This window comes from Mobula hypostoma, chromosome 19 (assembly GCF_963921235.1).
Source record: "Mobula hypostoma chromosome 19, sMobHyp1.1, whole genome shotgun sequence".
NCBI lineage: Eukaryota > Metazoa > Chordata > Chondrichthyes > Myliobatiformes > Myliobatidae > Mobula > Mobula hypostoma.
This window is the reverse complement of record NC_086115.1, coordinates 17,507,809-17,528,023: the sequence shown is the minus strand read 5'-3', so window position 1 is coordinate 17,528,023 and position 20,215 is coordinate 17,507,809. Positions and strand designations below refer to the sequence as shown.

Sequence of the window (20,215 nt, the reverse complement as noted above, 5' to 3'; positions counted from 1 at the left end):
GGTAGTACTGGCCAGAGCCAACAGGAGTGGAGGGTGCAGTCAGCCACCCCAGGCCCCACGGCTCCCACACCCACCTGACAAGGCTGCCCGGGACGAGTCCCTCCAGCGGCGACTCGCTGTACGAGTCCGCCAGGTCACACAACCCTGCGCGGCCGGTCTTTCCGAGGGGCAGGCCAATGACTACCCCAATGCCAGGGAGGACTTTTTTGATGGTGCCCAGAGTCATTGACCCTTCATCCAGCGAGCACAGACCTGGGGAAGAGTTTCAGGAAAGTTACTGATTTAACAAAGCACACAGGCCCAAACACCCAGAGTAAAGAGTCACAGGCACTTCCACAGCAGGGTCCATCCAGCCTTAAGCCTGATTTATACTTCTGCGTCAACTCCACGCCGTAACCTATGCAAGTGGCCGACGTGCATTGTGAGCATTCATACTTGTACGTTGCTGTGTCGGCGTCGCTCTGCAATTTGGGCACATCGTGCATGCGCACACACCTGCCAGCGCAAGGCTTCATGGTCATGGTAGTCTTTCTCAGGGTAAACAAGTTTAAAGCGAGTGTCTTTTTTTGTAAAAGTGAAATGTGTCCTCCATAATTTCGGAGGTCTGTAAAGCTTTATTGAAAGCATTGCAGCCAGAGTCCCTTCCCTGCCCTTCAGTTGCCCGATGGGAAGCTATTGCAGCGTAGGAGGAAATGCGATGCTACCAAGCGGACCAATCACAGTTGTTCGGTCTGCGTTGCTGCGACGCGCAGTTACATTTTGGGAGAGGTGCGCGTCAGGCTACGGCGTAGGGATCCGCGTCGGCTCTGCGTAGAGTTTGTGGCGATGCAGTACTTACAGCGTCGAGTTGACGCAGAAGTATAAATCAGGCTCTATTCCCAGCTGAGGCTGCAGGGGCAAAGTCAGTGTGGAAAATGGAGCAAAGCAGGGGTTAAACTGGTGCGCTAATAGAACATAACGCACCTTGCCTTTCTGTGCTTACAGTCACAGTTAGCACGATGAGCGGCGTGCAGACATAGTGCAATTCCCCAGGCTGCACGTGGCCCTTGAAAGCCTCATTCTTGCACAGCCTTTCTGTTCGAGCCAGGGAACCAACGTTACCAAGCACACCAAGACAAGGTCAAGATGCAGATGAAGGATTCTAGGGCAACACGTACTATTGGCCAGTTATGTGACTAATTTTCAATTATTATTGGCTTCATCACACTGATTTAATTGGTTATTAACATCCGATACACGCATTATGATTGGTATTTAAATGAGATTCAGAAGTGCACAAGTTTCTATTTGATGAATGTTTCTACCCGTTAGTCAATTCTGAATAAATACGGCATTTCTTTGTTCAAACTTCAGAACAGTTTGGTGACAGGGGCCATGCTGTTCCTCTTGTACACAACTAAATAAAGGGCAATTGAGGAATGAGTGCAAATCGGTGGCCACGGGAACTGGGGAAGGCCTTAGACCAGGGGTTCCCAATCTGTTTTTATGCCAAGGACTCCTACCGTCAATCACGGACCCCAGACTGGGAACACCTGCTTAGGGATACACAGAAACCGAACAGGGGCTTTTGTGTAGTGTGAAAATGCTCACCCTAGTTAACCTCCAGGTTGAGTCGGTAGTGAAGAAGGCGAATGCAATGTTGGCATTCATTTCTAGAGGAATAGAGTATAGCAGCAGGGATGTGATGTTGAGGCTCTATAAGGCGCTGGTGAGACCTCACTTGGAGTACTGTGGGCAGTTTTGGTCTCCATATTTAAGAAAGGATGTGCTGACGTTGGAGAGGGTACAGAGAAGATTCACTAGAATGATTCCGGGAATGAGAGGGTTAACATATGAGGAACATTTGTCTGCTCTTGGACAGTATTCCTTGGAGTTTAGAAGAATGAGGGGAGACCTCATAGAAACATTTCGAATGTTAAAAGGCATGGACAGAGTGGATGTGGCAAAGTTGTTTCCCATGATGGGGGAGTCTAGTACGAGAGGGCATGACTTCAGGATTGAAGGGCGCCCTTTCAGAACAGAAATGCGAAAACATTTTTTTAGTCAGAGGGTGGCGAATCTATGGAATTTGTTGCCACGGGCAGCAGTGGAGGCCAAGTCATTGGGTATCTTTAAGGCAGAGATTGATAGGTATCTGAGTAGCCAGGGCATCAAAGGTTATGGTGAGAAGGCAGGGGAGTGGGACTAAATAGGATAAAATGGATCAGCTCATGATAAAATGGCGGAGCAGACTCGATGGGCCGAATGGCCTACTTCTGCTCCTTTGTCTTATGGTCTTATGGTCTACCCTCTCTGACGGTGTAGTCAGTCTCTCAGGCTGAGGGCACAGCCCCTCCAGTAACTGCCTTCACTCCCTCCATCAGTTCCACAGCCTCTGGACGACAGTGTTGGGAGGTGTGTGTGTGTGTGTGTACACACCAGAGACCAGTTCCACAGCCTCTGGACGACAGTGTTGGGAGGTGTGTGTGTGTGTGTGTGTGTGTGTACACACCAGAGACCAGTTCCACAGCCTCTGGACGACAGTGTTGGGAGGTGTGTGTATGTGTGTGTGTACACACCAGAGACCGGTTCCACAGCCTCTGGACGACAGTGTTGGGAGGTGTGTGTGTGTACACACCAGAGACCAGTTCCACAGCCGACAGCTCACTCCTGATTCTCAGAGACCTTTCACCCCAAACACAAAAGACCATAAACTATAGAAGCAGAATTAGGCTATTTGGTCCATCGAGTCTGTTCATCATTCAATCACGGCTGATTTATTATTCATTCTAAATAGTCACTGAACAGTACAGTGCAGAAACAGGCCCACATAATCCGAGCAAACTGTTATTCCGTCCAGTCCCATCGACCCACACCCGGATCATGGCTCTGTGCACCCCTCCCATCCACGTATCCAATCTTCTCTTAAATGTTCCAAACAAATCTGCACCCACTACTTCTACTGGCAGCTCGTTCCACATTCACACCACCCTCTGCGTGAAGAGATCCCCCTCTCAGATTCCTCTTAAATATTTCACCTTTCACTCTACACCTATCACTTCTAGCTCTAGTCTCACCCAACCTGAGGTGAAAAAGCCTGCTTGCATTTACCCAGTGTGTACCACTCATCATTCTGTACACCTCTGTCAAATCTCTCGTTCTCCTGCACTCCAGGGAATGAAGTCCGAAATTATCTAACCTTTCCTGATAACCCAACTTCGCTATAAATCAACAACTATAAATAAATATAGCGATTTGGGGGTCAACGTGCCTGATCGATTTTGCTTGGTTTTCGTGCGGGAGGGATTGGGGGGTTGAAACGCCTGTTCTGTTTTTGCAGGGAGGTGGGATTTCAGGTTTGATGATTGTGCTGCTTTTCTTTTCTTTCTTGGTTTCATGGCTACCCGGAGAATTGAAAAATTTCAAAGTTGTATACTTTGATAATAAAGCTAACCTATCAACCTCCCACGTTAAATACTTCCAATGACTTGGCCAATGATTATTTCTGCTCAACCGCAATATCCTCCCCAGCCTATACGTTCCTATATCCCATCCACACGTCAGAACCATCAGCCCTGTCCAGTCCCTACACTCCTCACCGTCTGACCATGGGATATCTGGCATTCAGCAAGGTTTTAAATAAAAACGCGGGCCATCAGATTAAACTCAGTATCAGCCCCTCCCCCACCCACCTGCCCCCAGCCACCACCCACCCCCTCTTCTGACCTGTGAGTGAAAGAGAGAGCCTCGCCCCTGTACTATCTGGGCCGATCACTGTTGCAGTCAGCGCCTGACCGGGCTGGAACGCTCGCTCGGGGTGCTTCATACACTGAACGTGAGGGACAGAAAGAAAAATCTTTTAGTGGACACTTATACAACAGAATCAGGTTTATCATCACTGACATGTGTCGTGAAATTTGCTGTTCTTGTGGCAGCAGTAGTGCAAGACAAAAAGTTACCACAAGTTACAAAATTAAACACAATGCAAAAGAGGAATAACGCTGTGATTGTGGGTTCAGAAATCTGAAGGCAGAGGGAAAGAAGCTGCTACTAAAGCATTGAGCGTGGGTCTTCAGGCTCCTGCACCTCCTTCCCAATGGTAGTAATAAGAAGAGATCGTGTCCTGGATGATAAGGGTCCTTAATAAGTGATACTGCCTGCAAGGCACGCTGAGACAATGCTGTTTATGCTGAGCCAGACTGTATTACCGGAAAGGAACCACGTCAAGTAACATACACTACAGGGTGCATTAAACACGTGGAAAGGATAAACGTGCAGGGCTGCAGGGGAAGAATGGAAGAATAAGGGGGATGGCATTGCGTCTCACAGAATGGATGTAGCAGGGGAAGAAGTGGGTGACGCCTCCTCCCACAGCAAAGATGAAGAAGGGAAGAATAAGCACAAATGAAGCAGAGAAGAGGGGAACAGTAAGGGGGTGAGACCTCCTTTCACAGTGCAGATGAAGCGGGGAAGAGGGGAAGAATAAGGGGGTGACACCTTCTCTCAGAGCGCAGATGAAGTGGGGAAGAATAAGGGGGTGACGCCTTCTCTCACAGAGGGGAATCTGCATCTCGGTTTTTTTGCACTACCTTATTTTCCATTTTTCCATTTATGATTTATAATTTAAAATTTTAATATGTACTATCAATTTGTAATCCAGGGAGCAGGAAGCGCAGAATCAAATATCGCTATGATTATTGTATGTTCTAGTATCAATTGCTTGGCAACAATAAAGCATAAAGTATAAGAATAAAGGGGAGACATCTCCTCTCACAGCGAGCATGTAGTATCTTCCTGATCTGCAGGATCCAAAGGATAGTCTCATGTTTCATCCACAGATCCCAGACAGGTGGAATGAGACCCTTCCCACATCACTGGCAGTGCACCCCCTCTCCACAAAGCACCAGCTGTAAGATCGGGGTTCAATTCTGCTGCTGTCTATAAGGAGCTTGTACGTTCTCCCCATGACTGTGTGGGTTTCCTCCAAAGATGAACAGGCTAGTGTCAGAGAGTTGTGGGCATGCAATGTTTATATTAGAAGCACAGTGACATTTGCAGGTGGTCCAACACAATTCTCGCTGATCTGATTTGATGTAAACGATGTATTTCACTATATGTTTCGATGTGACAAATAAAGCAAGTTGTTAATCTCCCTATATCTTTTGTACCTGCTGGCTTCATCAAGAGGAACAGGCAGGGAGATTAGTATGCAGCTCAGCCACAGGTTATCGCTTGCACAGGCCGAATGGTATCCCAGCCAGCCTGGTATCTCCCAGGCATGCTCCAGGGCCACTGGACGTTCCCAGCAGAGAGGGAACAGACAACCCACTGCTGAAACTGAGAAGGCAGCCTCTGAACCCCAAGGAAATGGTGGAAACACCCATACAACCTGACACTCACCTTGTGACTGAGGGACAGCAAGAGCTGCTCGACGTTCCCATGGATATCGTGGGTCACTTCCACATCCAGGCATTGCTTGGCACTGTAGTACTGGGGACGGGAGAAAGGGTAGAACACATTGAGCCACGGTAGAGAATTACAGGACACACAATGGGGGAGAGGGTAACAGCCACGTGCAGAGGGAAGCTGGGTGAGTGAGACTTGAGGGACCATGATCAAATAGAGTGGTTTTATCATCTGGGACAGCCCAACAGGGACCAGTCCAGGTGGGTTCAAAGTTCAAAGTAAATTTATTATCAAAGCACGTGTATATTAGCAAACATTATTCTAAGGAAAAATAAATAAAATAGAATTTACCAAAAAAAAAACCTCCAAGGGGACTACAAACTTGTCATGGTTTGGAGGTTTGCATGCCTCAATGATCTGGAGAGCACTGTTGGCTGGAGTCAGGGCTTTATGCTTTGGCTCTTGGTAGGGTCACCCATGCCAAACAGGTCAAAGGGTAGAGGTCAGATGAAGACTGGTCGACCGGACCTCCAGATCTGGGGGTTCAGCTCAGGGCTAACAACCCTGATGGTCAAACAAAACTGTTATGGAAACAGTAATGAAGAACCCTTCCACTTCTGTGTGCGAGGCAGAAATGAGTTCCCTGAACCACGCCTGGGGCACAGTAGAGAAGATGGCCAAGGACAGACAGATGGAGGACCTTCATTGCTACCTTAAATGCCGGTGGCATAACAGGCAAAAGTTCTTACAGGAAAAAAAACATATGAAATGTTAACTGGGCAACTTCTGCATCCAGCCCTCCTACTATCGTTACCAGAACCCAGGGAGAAACAGCATCACCATTATCATGCAGTCAATGCCACCAGCCCTGGGACCAACTCTCATCATCCAGTGTTCTATAACCCAATGGCCATGTGCTGGGACAACCCTGACTCTCGAAAGGGCCACACTGGTAACTCTGTCACGAGGCAACTGTGCATTTCAGTGAATACGTAACCCCAAAGTGACTACCTCGCTGAAGCACAGTCCACAATCACCCTTCCCCGAAAGTGCACAGCACCACCCGCCCCGAACTCAACACCAGAAAGACATCAGTGTCAGTACCCTGTACACGTAGCAGGTCAGTACTTGTCCCAGCTTGAAGGCCCGCAGCCTATCCACCAGCTCCCCATCCTGCGGTACGGCGGTACGCTTCTCTGACAGTTTACTGCAAGGGCAAGGGCAACAGAGGGAACAAGCCCACAGTTATAAGATTAGATCCAAGTTCAAATTTTGTTTAAACTTTCGAGAGGCTTTTTTGGGAATTCATGTTCCTGTAGCTCTCAGAATCAGGTTTATTATCACGGACATGTTGTTCTACTGAACACTGGGGGCATGCTGGGTTGTGATGTTTAATGCAACAGATGCATTTCACTGTATAAGATGTCCATTTGATAAAGGAAAGTTGATGAAGGCAAGGCAGTGGATATTATCTACATGAGCTATAGCAAGGCATTTGACAAGGTCGCGCATGGGTGATTGGTCAAGAAGTTTCAGTTGCTTAGCATTCAAGATGAGGCAGTAAATTGGATTAGACATTGGCTTTGTGGGAGAAGTTAGAAAGTGGTAGTAGACGGTTGCCTCTGACTGGAGGCCTGTGACTAGTAGAGTGCCACGCACACGGATCGGAACTGGGTCTGTTTGTTTGTCATCTATATCAACAATCTAGATGATAACGTGGTTAACTGGATCAGAAAATTTGTGGATGACACCAAGATTGGGGATGTAGTGGGCAGTGAGGAAGACTATCAGAGCCTGCAGCAGGATGCGAGCTCGATGTCAACGTTTAAGAGAAGTTTGGACAGGTACAAGGATGTGAGGCGTCTGGGTGCAAGAAATTTAAATGGTTTGACACAAACTAGATGGGCCAATTGGCTTGTCACTGTACTGTACTCTTCTATGATTTTATGGTGTTTGCACAATCTCACTGCTGAACTCCCTCTATCTTACACTGATGGCTCCTGTTCTGATCCCTCCCAAGTGTAAATACCCTATCACCCCTTCAAACTCATTCACAATTTTAAAAACTTTCTGTAAGAACCTTCAGGTTCACTTTTTCAGAGAAAACTGAACTGCTAAGTGCTCCCAGAATTTTCTGTTTTTATTTCAGCTTCAAATATTGTGCTTTTTTGTGAATTGCCAGTCTGTTCAATCCTTCCCTTAGCTTTAACCCACTATATTTTTTGTATTCATGATTCTTCCTTGAGTATACAAATGGAACTGAGGCGGGCACCCTGACTGGCATGGATAAGCTGGCCGAAGGGCCTGTTTCTGTGCTCTTTAGTGACTTTATAGTGACTGAACATCGTTTTTATGTTGTGTGGACCTGACTTGGTTATGGGTTGCATTCTGAGTGCCCTGTAGAACCACACCAGACCCAGCGTTCGATATAGTGTCGTCTCTTACCTGGGTCGCAGAGTCAGCACCGGCTGATTCACAGTGAAACCCGAGTGTGTGATGGGCAGAAACCTAGCACGGCAGGGAGACAAATGTGTATGTTAGTCAGTCACAGGAAACACTGAGAAATTTGCTCCGCAAGGTCAGAGATAAAGCAACCCCCCCCCCACCCCCATCACCACCGGCATTCAGGAAAACCCACCCACATTCAGCACACAGCTTCATTCAGGGGTGGCACAGAGCACAGGGGCTGGCGTAATGCTACAACAGCGCCAGCGACTCCCCTTCAATCCTGTCGCTGTCTGTAAGGAGTCTGCACGTTCTCCCTGTGACCACATGGGTTTCTTCAACGTGTTCCAGTTCCCTCCCACATTCCAAAGACCGATGGGTTAGTAGGATAATCGGTCAGATGGGTATAATTGGGTGGCGTGAGTACACTGGCTGGAAAGGCCTATTACCATGCTGTAGCTTTAAAAAAATAAAGGTCTGCCTACACTCGCCCCATTTGCCTGCATTACGCCTCAGCACCTTTCCTGTCCAGGTACCATGTCGCATCTCTAAATCTAAACCCCTGTGGTGTGGGAGACACAACATGGAGTCGGTGTGTGGAGACATTCAGGAACCCCTGCACTTTCTGAAGAGCTGCAGTGAACTGCAACCTGGGTACAGGACTGAGGACATGTTCCACACAGAGCACAATAAACTTCAAAGCTGAGTGAAGCAACGCGGGATGTTCGAGGCACCAGAGAAAACAGTGCTCAGCTCCCACTGCAGTAAACAGGGAGGAGAGCTCCTTAACGCTTGGGGTGGGAAGGAACACAGCACTGGGCTGTTAAACAGGGTCCTTCCTTTTCCCTCTGGTATCTGTAAGACATCCCCGCGCTGCACTGAGGAGTTGGGGGTTTTTGCAGAGAAGGGGAATTCGGAGTTATGGGGAAAAGGCGAGATGGTGGAGCTGAGCTCATGGCCAGATCAGCCATGGTCTTACTGAACTGTGCAGCAGGCTCGATGGATCAGATGACCAACTCCTGCTCCTCCTCATGCTACCCCAGCCAACAATCACACCTCATCAAAACCACCGAGGCAGATTACCCTGTAAAGGAGACCAGAACATGGCTGACAACAGTGACATACCACCTAGCGCCTATTCATACACTGTCATGTCCATCTCGGCGGGGTTTTTTTTATTGTTTATTTTACCTTTTATTTAGAGATATGGTGCAGAACGGGCTCTTCGAGCCGCAAAGCCCAGCAACCTACTGATTTAACCCTAGCCTAATCATGGGGCAACGACCAATCAGTTTACTAACCGGCACGTCTTTGGACTGTGGGAAGAAATCAGAGCACCCAGAAAAACCCATGCCTGCCACGGGGAAGACATACATAGTCCTTACAGAGGATGCAGGAAATGAACTACTAAGTCTGAAGGGCCGAGCAGGAATACTGTTGCACTAACTGCTACGTAAACCGTGGTGACTAATGAGGCATGGACAATAAACTCTGCTTAGCAGTCAATACTAGCTTGCTCCGACCAGAGTGATGTGATGATGCTACTGTCCTGCAGTTGTGCAGATGATGCTGGTTTTCCCCCAACCCCAGTGCAGTACAGTCAAGCCGCAACCCACAGCTACCACCCACCCACAGCCACTTACTTGTGGGACTTTGTCTCTTTGCCTCCAATGACCTTTGCAGTCACCGTGTTGCCGATTTTCTGGCTCGACGTTGGAACCGTTCCTTCGGCGACGTGGTCGAGGATCTCCGAGGCGTGAACGAAGCCAGTCACGCCGCCTGGCAACGTGACGAAGAGACAGGTCGGCCGCACCGACTTCACGGTCCCAGTGACGACATTGCCAACGCACAGGGTATGCTGGACCTGGGGGGCTGCCTCCTCCGCTCGGTCCGGAGGCTCGTAGTCTCGGTCTGGTCGCCGGCGTTTACCGGGTCCCCGGCTGGACAGCGGGATGCCCTGGTGCTCCCTGCCGCCGGCCGGAAGCTTCACGGCAACTGTCTGCCCTTCGGAGAGCTTCTCCGAGTCGAAGTGGAACGTGTCATTTAGGTGAGAGGCGATGGGAATGAAGGTGAGCTGCGAGGAGCCGGACAGAGATGCGACAGCGACATCCGACGCCACGAACTGCACCACTGCCGACTGCAATGGAGCTCCCTTCAGCTGCTGCAGGAACGCATAACACAAACACCATTAACTGCACATTGCTAACTCAGAAATCGCTTGCTAAATGTGAAAGCACAGAGCGCGGAAGCCTATTTGGACCTGCACTGGCTCTTTAAAATTCCGTTCCCCACCCCTGGATGCTACCTGGAATACAGCAAGAAGCTTCAGGTACAAGGTCTATGGGTCATAGACTTTAAACTTTGTACAAAACATCAGCACATTGTGACATAAACAGTATGGAGAATGGAGTGATATTCCGGAGATGCCTGTCGGCACGGTCAGCTTTCAAAAAGAAACTGGACAACAGATCGCAGAGAAAGAGAGGAGTAAAATTACAGGAAGGATGTGGAAGCCTTAGAGAGGGTGCAAAGGAGATTTATCACGATGCTGCCTGGATTAGTGAGTGTTTCTCACAAGGAGAGGTTGAACATGCTAGAGCTTTTCTTTTGAATGAAGGAGGACGAGAGATGATTTGATAGAGGTATACGAGATGATGAGGCATGACTATAGGGGACAGCTGGAGCCACTTTCTCATGATGGCAATGGCTAACATGAGCGGCCATAATTTTAAAGTGACTCTGCAATGTAATATGGGGGCAAGATTGAAAAGGTTGATGAATACAGGACTGAAGGCGTTACACTTGAATGCATGCAGTGTACGGAATAAGGTAGATGATCTTGTAGTGCATTTAGAGTGATTTTGGGCATCACTGAGTAATGGCTGAGAGAAGATTATAGTTGGGAGCTTAACATCCAAAGATACACATTGTATCAAAAGGACAAGCAGATAAGCAGTGGGGCAGGGTGCTTCTGTTGGTAAAAAGTTAAATTATAGGCCAGTTAGCCTGACTTCAGTGGTTGGAAAGCCATTAAGAGTGCTTTATTAGGATGGGATTTCGGGATACTTGGAGGCACATGATAAAGTAGGCCAAAGTCAGCATGGTTTCCTGAAGGGGAAATCTTGCCTGACAAATTTGTTGAAATTCTTTCATGAAATAACAAGCAGGATAGCCATCCTTGTGGATGTTGTCTGCTAGGATTTTCAGAAGGCCTTTGTCAAGGTGCCGCACAGGAGATTGCTTAAGAGCCCATGGTTTAACAGGAATGATATTCGTATGGACAGAAGAATGGTTAATTGGCAGGAAGCTAAGAGTGTGACTAAAGGGAGCCTTTTCTGGTTGGCTACTGGTGACTAGCGGTGTTCTGCAGGGGTCAGTGTCGGGATCACATCTTCTCACATAAGATGTCAGTGATCTGGATGACAGAATTGATGGTTTTGTGGCGAAGTTTGTGTATGATACGAAGATAGGTGAAAGGGCAGGTAGCGTTGAGGAGACAAGAGTCTGCAGAAGGACTTAGATTGAGAGAATGGACAAAGAATAGGCAGATAGATTACAGTGTAAGGAAATGCATGGTCATACAATTTGGTAGAAGGAATAGAGGCATAGACTATTTTCTAAACGGAGAAAATTCAAAAGTCAAAGGTGACGGGGTGAAGCTTAGGATGATGGTGCCCAATAGTGACACCTTTATTTGCATCTTCAGATCAGCTCTATTTCTATCTTTGATATCACTTTTTCTCCCCCTTTCAAGGTTCTTTTGAAGACCCTGACCCGGAGTTACACGCTGACTTCTGTTCTTTGCGGAAATGGGACCTGCTCTCAGGGCCTCCCGACTGGCCACTTTCTGATGTGCCAAGGACACAGCCTGGAAGACTAGCGCGCCTACAGGGAGCCAGATTTTTGTGGCTCTGGAGACGGGCTGATCCAAGGCTGGTGCTGCCTACTGATGTGGCTCGAGAGAACACGGAAGATCGGAAGCAGCGAGCTAGCTGCTTTTAATATCATAAATCAGCCAGTTGTTTTGTTATGTCTCCCCTCTCTTTCCCTTATTAGAGAGAGAGAGAGATCCTGTGGCATGTCGAATTACCGGGTGAATGAGTAGTCTTTGAATACTGCAAGTCTGTGTCTTTATTGATGCTTTGCTGCACACTTGAGTGCTCGATGAGGGGCACCGATGTTTTTTTGCTGGTGGAGGTGGGGTTCGTTGCTTTGCTGCTGCTTATGTGTGGGAGGGGAGAGTTGGGGGGGGACTTTGGGGTTCTAATATTTAACTGTCATTCATTCTTTGTGGCACCTCCTCTGCTTTTGTGAATGTTTGCGAAGAAAAAGAATTTCAGGATATATACCGTATACATTTCTCTGGCATTAAATGCACTTATTGAAACCTAGTGCAAAGGGACTTGGGAGTCCTTGTGTGGGATTCTCTAAACTTGCAGGCTGATGGTAAGGAAGGTAAGTGCAATGTTAGCATTAATTTCAAGAGGTCTAGAATATAAAAGCAAGAACGTAATGCTGAAGCTTTACAAGGCACTGAGCAGACCACACAGAGTACGATAAGCAGCTTTGGGCCCTTATCTACGAAAAGATGTGCGGACATTAGTGAGGGTCCAATGGAGATTCATGAGAATGACTTGGGGAATGAAAGGGAGTTTTTGATAGCTCTGGGCTTTTACTTGCTGGAGTTTAGAAGAAAGTGGGGGGAGGGGGGAATCTCACTGAAACCTATCAAATATCAAAAGGCCTAGGTAGAGTGGATATTGAGAGATGATTCCTGTAGTGGGGTACAACCTCAGAGTAGAAGGATGTTCCTTTAGAACAGAGATGAGGGATTTCTTTAGCCAGAGGGCAATGAATCTGTGGAATCATTGCCATAGATGGCTGTGGATGCCAAGGCATTGGGTATATTTACAGCAGAGGTTGCTAGGCTCTAGATTAGATTGGGCATCAAAAATTATGGGGAGAAGGCAGGAGAATGGTTTGGAGAAGGATTATAAATCAGCAGGGTCAATGAGTTGAATGGCCTGATTCTGCTCCTACGTCTTAAGGTCTTGTGGCGTGGAAGAAGGTACAAGGTGGTATCAGAGGCAGTTTCTCTTTACACTGAAAGTGGTGTGAGTATGGAACATGCTGCCATGGGTAGTGGTAGACAGTTATATATCAGGGACATTAAAGGAACTCTTAGAGAGGCACTTGGATGAGAGAAAAATGTAGAGCTACATGGGAGGGAAGGACTAGATAGATCTCCAAGGAAGGATTAGATAGATCTTCGAGTAGGTTAAGAGGCCGACATAATACGCCAGATTTCTGACTTTCCTCATCCGCGACACAGACGAGCTCTAGGCCGAGCAGCTGCCCCACAGCTCCAGTGACGCTGCTCTGATTCTACCAGGAGCTGCTCTGAGACCTGTCACAGACTCAATGGGCTGAATGGCCATCTTCCCTGCCACATATATATGAACGGTGATTCAGGTAACCTCTCGGATCCAAAAAGGACGGTAACTTCTGTGACCTTTCCTGATAATGAGTCTATTGCTTCTCATCGCATCCTGGAAGACCTCTTCCACAACCTTTCACAGGTTGAAGCACAGAGTCAACAACTGAAGTAAACAATTATTCTAACGCAGGGTCATGCTGCTTACGTCTATAAACATAACTAACCACTTTGTGACAGTCCACACTTGTAAATGTGGAAACTAAGATGTTTTGCCCAACTACCCTCTCCAATCTTCACAGGTCTTGAGCTCTCCTGCCTGTTCATTTTCAAATCAAACAGTCCCAGACCGGTTACAGTACAGGCTGGATACATGCACAGTTATCTCCGTACCAATGCATCATAAGCCTCAGTTATTCTTAACAGCCCAGTGGTCCTCTGCCTATGATAACTCTACAGTGCAGTACAAGACCTGTTCCCCTCACCTGGGGAGACGAGACCACTACAGAGTGCACAGTTCACGTTTACTGCTCTCAGCCCACCTTGGCCTGATCGAGTTTTCAACAGGGATGGTCACCCACACCCCCAACAATCACATGGTTCTTCTCCCCTGATAACATAGCCTCCTCTGCCCCGTCATCCAATCCTCTCGTGTTAAATCACATCTCAACTCTACCTGGAAGAAGAGGAGGAGCTGCAAGCTAACCCATTCCCCTGCTCAAAGACCTCCAACCCCACACTGACAGGGAAAGGCATTGGTGCCTACCACCACAATCTGAACAGTTCTTCACACAGAGGTAAAGACCTTGGAGAGCACCACTCTCACTCTTCTGACTGCAGGCTGAACTCCTGCACAGACAATTAAAGGCCCGACACCACCACCACCCCCCCCCCACATACATGTACCTTTTTGACACGTGCACACAGCAGTTCCGGACGGAGTGAAACATAAACTGTAGAGGAGAGGAGATCGATGAACAACACGACTGCTGCTGACTGCTGCCCAGGGGTCACAGGTGCTTCTGAGGGAGAAACAAAGGAAATAATCAGGACATGTTGGCACCACAGGCACAGCTGAAGGAAAACTAGACAGCATCCCAGGAATAGGGTAGGCCAGGACAGGGCCACAGTAAACACTCAAATTCTGGAGAGAGGTTTGAACCCTTAAGCTTCTGGCTCAGAAAGAAATTTGTGGCCCCATTTCACCAAAAAGCCAACAGATTAGGTGTGAACGCACCCCCTTGGTGATAGCGACTGGCTGTAACAGTCAGCCCGGCAACTTGCTCGCCGGTGAAATGCGCTGTCCCGTCAGACTTCACTACATCCACGGTAAGTTTCAGCCTCTGTCCAGTGACCAGGCGGCTCAGATTAGCAACGACTGCAGATTCTGAAACAACCAACATCACAGACAGTTAAAGACTCAGCTTGCAACAAGTGCCCAGCACACGCCACTCTCCGTACAACTCCTCACCCAACCCTCCATTCAATTAGATTCTGACTTGTAACCCACCCCCACGAGATACAGCGACTGCTGGTGCTTCCAGTGACATCAGAGAAAATCACCAGTCACAAGGACACCCATGGACAGATCCAGGCTGCAGGGGGATGGTTGCGCAAACGATGATCTCAACAGAACAGAGCTAGCATGAGAAATGAATGGAATAGGACCATCTGTGAAATGTACTGGTATGGGTAAATAACAAATGGTTGAATTTCATGTGATATTAAGAAAACACAGGTGCATTTTTCATGATTCAAACTGCAGAAATCTTCCCAACATCAAGGTACACCTGAGCAGTGAATTCAAGAGCTGCAGCCTCTGACAGTCACCACATACTCCACTGAGGGGCACAGAGGTGGAAAACAGACAAAGGTTTTAAAGATGAAAGAGAATAGCTTACTTGTTATTTACATCAAAACATACTGTAAAGTGCATCACCTGAGCCAACAATCAACATAGTCTGAGGACGTGCTGGGGGGCAGCCTGCAAATGTCACATGCTTCTGGCGCCAACATTATATGCCCACAATTTACTAAGCTCAACCCATATTCTTTAGAATGAGAGAGGAAAATGAACCCAGAGAAAACCCAAGTGGTAACTAGGAGAGCACACAAACCCCTTAGACTATAGTGTGATATGAACCCAGGTCATTAGCATTGTAATGTCACGTTAACACATTAGGGCTACCCTGCGACTCCAATGTGAGACATTCTACAGGTTAGCCAAATATGGTATTCTCCTTTCACTGAAGGTTAGAGATTCAGGGCCAGGGTGGGGAAATCGAGAGTCGGTTTACAGAGGAAATTAATTGTTACTAGAAAAGGAATTCACTGTTCCTCAACAGTGAATTATGATTGAGACCAACCATAATGGCAAAATATTCAGTGTCTGAATGGTCTCTCACATACACGGGCCGAGTGGAAATTCTCCCTCACAGGAGCATTTGCTGCACCTTGCGCCACAAACATTTATCACATTTTGACATTACCCCTCTGGCCCATAAAGGACCTAACGAAATCCAGCTCTGTCAAGTACTGGCTCAAGAGGGCTAGACTCTCCCGAGCGGCGTCCCCAGATCCGCAGTCCGACACTTTCAGAGTAAGCAGTGCTCGCCTCTTTTCCTCATCCAGATTCGTTACCATGGCAACCACTGTCTGTCCCACCGCAAAGTGGTCCACAGTGTTGGTGACAAACTTATCAGACATGGCCTGGAGAAGCAGGAATATTAATTTACAAAATTACCATTCTGAGGAACAGTAGTTTCTAATATACCCAAACTTCTCCTTCAATACCTCAAACTCCAGCTTGTGACCCTCAATGACCATCTCATCACAAATTAATTCCATCCTGTTTATTATTCAACATTCCCAAATCCCATGTCCTACTTGGTTAGACTCCAATCCACAACTCTTGAGTACTTGTTACTTTGTGAGTACTGAGAACTCTGATTAGATTTCACAACATGTAACTCATTCTTTAGAGTTTATTCCTTGGTATATGATGTTTTCAAAAACTCTTCTGAAATGTTTTCGGAAGCTTCTTAATGACCAACCCTGCTTCTCCAGAGGTTGGCACAGGAAGTAAGCTACAGAGAGTTGTAAAATTAGCCAACTCCATCATGGGCACTAACCTCTGTAGTATCCAGGTCATAAGGCCATAAAATATAGGAGCAGAATTAGGCCATTTGGCCCATCAAGTCTGCTCTGCCATTTCACCATGGCTGATCCATTTTCCCTCACCGCCCCAGTTCTCTGCCTTCCCCTTGTATCCCTTCATACACTGATCAATCAAACATTTATCAACCTCTGGCTTAAATATACATAAAGATCTTGGCACAGATTCACCACTCTCTGGCTGAACAAATTCCTCCTCATCCCCGTTCTAAAAGGACGTCCCTCTATTTTGAGGCTGTGTCCTCTGGTCTTAGACTCTCTCACCACAGGAAACATACTTTTCACATCCACTCTATCAAGGCCTTTCACCATTCAATAGGTTTCAATAGGTCACCCCTCAATCTTCTAAATTCAGACCCAGAGTCATAACACTCTTCATATGACAAGCCACTGAATCCTGGAATCACTTTTGTGAACTTCCTTTGAACCTCTCCAGTTTCAGCACACCTTTTTGAGATAAGGGGTCCAAAACTGCTCACAATACTCCAAATGAGGGTTCACCAGTGCTTTATAAAGTCTCAACATTACATCCTTGCTTTTGTATTCTAGTCCTCTTGAAATGAATGCTAACATTACATTTGCCCATTTGCCTTCCTCACCACCGACTCAACCTGCAAATTAACCTTAAGGGAATCCTTCACAAGGACTCCCAAATCCCTTTGCGCCTCAGATTTTTGTACTTTTTCTCAATTTAGAAAATTGTCAACTCTTTCATTTCTTCTACCAAAATGTATGACCGTATACCTCCTGGCACTATATTCCATCTGACACTTTTTTGCCCATTCTTCTAATCTGTCTAACTCCTTCTATAGCCTCCCTATTTCCTCTAAACTAACTGGCCCTTTACCCATCTTCGTATCGCCTGCAAACTTTGCAACAAAAGCCATCAATTCCATCATCCAAATGATTAACATACAACGTAAAAAGAATTGGTCCCAACACAGACCACTGTGGAAAACTGGTCACCGACAGCCAACCAGAAAGGCTCCCTTTATTCCCACTCTTTGCTTTCTTCCAATCAGCCACTGTTTTATCCACACTAGAATCTTTTCTGTAATACCATGGGCTCGTAGCTTGTTAACCCAGTCTCATGTGTGACACTTTGTCAAAGGCCTTCTGAAAATCCAAGTACAAAATATCAACCGACGCTCCCTAGTCTATCCTACTTGTTATTTCCTCAAAGAATTCCAACAGATGTCAGGCAAAATTTTCCCTTGAGGAAACCATGCTGACTACAGCCCACTTACCATGTGCCTCCAAGTACCCCAAAACCACATCCTTAACCATCGACTCCAACATTTTCCCCAACCTCTGAGGTCAGACCTCAGTTCCTTTTCTGCTGCTCTCTCCCTACTTGAAGCATGGAGTTACATTTGCAATCTTCCAGTCTTCCAGAATCCAGTGATTCCAACTAAGTTTTGCTCTATTATATGCCCTCTCTTTGGCTTTTATGTTGGCTTTGACTTCTCTTGTTAGCCATGGTTGTGTCATCTTGCCTTGAGAGTACTTCTTCCTCTTTGGGATGTATATATCCTGTGCCTTCTGAACTGTTTCCAGAAATTTCAGCCATTGCTGCTCTACCGTCATCCCTGCCAGTGTTCTTTTCCAATTAATTCTGGCCATCTCCTCTCTCAGGCCTCTGTAATTCCCTTTACTCCATTGTAACATCTGACTTATCTTCAAGGAGTGATGTCTCAGAAAGGTGGCGTCCATCATTAAGGATCTCCGCCACCCAGGACATGCCCTCTTCTCATTGCTACCATCAGGAAGGAGGTACAGAAGCCTGAAGGCACACACTGAACGATTCAGAAACAGCTTCTCCCCCTCTCCATACTATTCCTGAATGGACATTGAACCCATCAACACTTCCTCACTACATTTTTTAAATTACCTTTTTTTTTGGACTAATTTAACTAATATATATACATATATACACACATACTGCAATTCTTTTTTTCTTTATCTTTCTATTCTCATTGCAGTGCTGCCACGAAGTTAACTAGCATTGTTAACCCAAAGTACTGAAGCAAACAGTATCATTATAATTATTGAAACTGTATTGAATTACCATTGACCTTAAGGATATAAAAATGTGGTGTACTTTAAGAGTTTGTGAGTCCCTCCACAAGAATGCCTGCGTGTTGTGATGAATAAAGACTTTTATGTCATCAGCTTCAGTGTCTCTGGTGATATTGATCACAGTCACAACAGTAGTATGGGGTTTGTAGGAACTTTGTCACTTTGGATGCAGTTAGAGTTCCTGACTGGTAAGATACTAGTTTCCTTCCCCATGAGATCTTTGTAAAGCAGATAGGCTTCTACCAATATATGAAATAGTCATAGAGTACTACATCACAGAAACAGGCCCTTCAACAAATCCTGTCTGTGCCAGACAGTTAACATCTTTTATCTTTAACAAATATATCTGGTATCTCTGACAAATTTCACATCATACATGCAAGTCAGTGGAGATAAATTTGCACCTGATTTATAGCCACTTTTACCAAGACCAAACTCGCAACCCCGGGTTCTATCATTTAATATAAACCAGCATTAAATTCTCAGAGCCTCCTCCATGGATTAGCCCAGTAACACAAGCTCTGCCCCAGTGTACCCAGGTATAGCATCATCTGAGCTGTGCAGTGCCTGCAAGGAGCACGACAGCTAACCACGAGACAATCAGAACTCGCGGCTGGGACAGGAAATAGGACTCACAGCTTTGGGAGCCAGGCCGACCAGTCTGTGCGCAAATTCCACAAACACTCCGTACGGCATAATGTTCTTCACCATTCCTGTCATGACCATCCCCACCTGGGAACAAACAGAGACAAGTAGTTACAGGATAGCTTGGTGTCCCTAGCCTTCACGTGAGGAAAAATATGCCTGGGATGAGGAGGGGCAGGGAGGTCAGAGAAGAGGAGGAGGACAATGAGTGTTCATTCACGGAGAGTTGACTGCACTCGAATATGCCAGCATAGCTGGAGGGCCAACCCTCAGCAGGGCTGCTGGAGGGAAAATACCAAGGAGCCATTTGCCCCAGGCATTATCACATTTTACATCATACAAGTCATTGATTACAAATATAATTCTGACATATAGCCATGTTGACTTGGAGCAGTCCAAAGGGGTCTGACTGTGAGGAGAACTTTCCTGTGAATCGCTGGAATAATCGCAGTCAATGCAGAGCCACAGAACATGGAACACTACAGCACAGTACAGGTCTTTGCTCCACGATGTTGTAACAACCTTTTAACCTATTCTAACCCTTTCATATATCGCTCCATTTTTCTAATCCCACGTGCCTATCTAGGTGTTTCTTAAATGTCCCCTATCTGTATCTGCCTCTAACTCCACTCTGGCAATGCATTCCATGCACTCACCACTCTGTAAAAAAAAATCTTACCCCTGACATCCCCCTATCATCCTGCAATTACCTTAAAATTATGGCCCCTTGAATTAGATATTTCTGCAGTAGGAAAAAGTCGCTAATTTTCTGTTACAACTAAGGACGCTACTCAATGCATCAGGTTCATGCCAGTGCCCAGTAGAGCAATCTCATCAACCGCTTTCCCTCTCCTGCAGCCTTGCGACTTGTTCTCTTTCACACATAGCTTACCACGGAAATTTTGGAGTGTCTATTCAAAAGCAGAGATAGATACCCAGGCACTGAATTGACCAGGGGTTATTTAGCTAATACTCTCCAAACCAGCCAGTGCAGACAGAACTGAGGGAACAAGGGATTATGGTCCAGTGATTAGTGGCTTGGGATGGGGAAGC

The 20,215-nt window shown here is 46.7% G+C and overlaps 1 protein-coding gene across 3 annotated transcripts in view; it reads right to left on the bottom strand.

Moving 5' to 3' along the window:
* The window catches only part of pdcd11 (programmed cell death 11), a 71,840-nt gene that overhangs the window by 23,644 nt on the left and 27,981 nt on the right, over positions 1 to 20,215 (bottom strand). For 2 of the 3 annotated variants that reach the window (XM_063071427.1, XM_063071429.1), the window contains exons 17-26: positions 19,154 to 19,249; positions 15,754 to 15,973; positions 14,502 to 14,651; positions 14,171 to 14,286; positions 9,474 to 9,991; positions 7,831 to 7,893; positions 6,490 to 6,592; positions 5,380 to 5,469; positions 3,706 to 3,808; positions 75 to 252 (exon numbers count right to left, since the gene is read on the bottom strand). In XM_063071427.1, coding sequence (XP_062927497.1) covers positions 75 to 252; positions 3,706 to 3,808; positions 5,380 to 5,469; positions 6,490 to 6,592; positions 7,831 to 7,893; positions 9,474 to 9,991; positions 14,171 to 14,286; positions 14,502 to 14,651; positions 15,754 to 15,973; positions 19,154 to 19,249 — 1,637 coding nt within the window. The remainder of the gene's footprint in view (positions 1 to 74; positions 253 to 3,705; positions 3,809 to 5,379; positions 5,470 to 6,489; positions 6,593 to 7,830; positions 7,894 to 9,473; positions 9,992 to 14,170; positions 14,287 to 14,501; positions 14,652 to 15,753; positions 15,974 to 19,153; positions 19,250 to 20,215) is intronic. The other variant, XM_063071430.1, reaches the window with a different exon arrangement.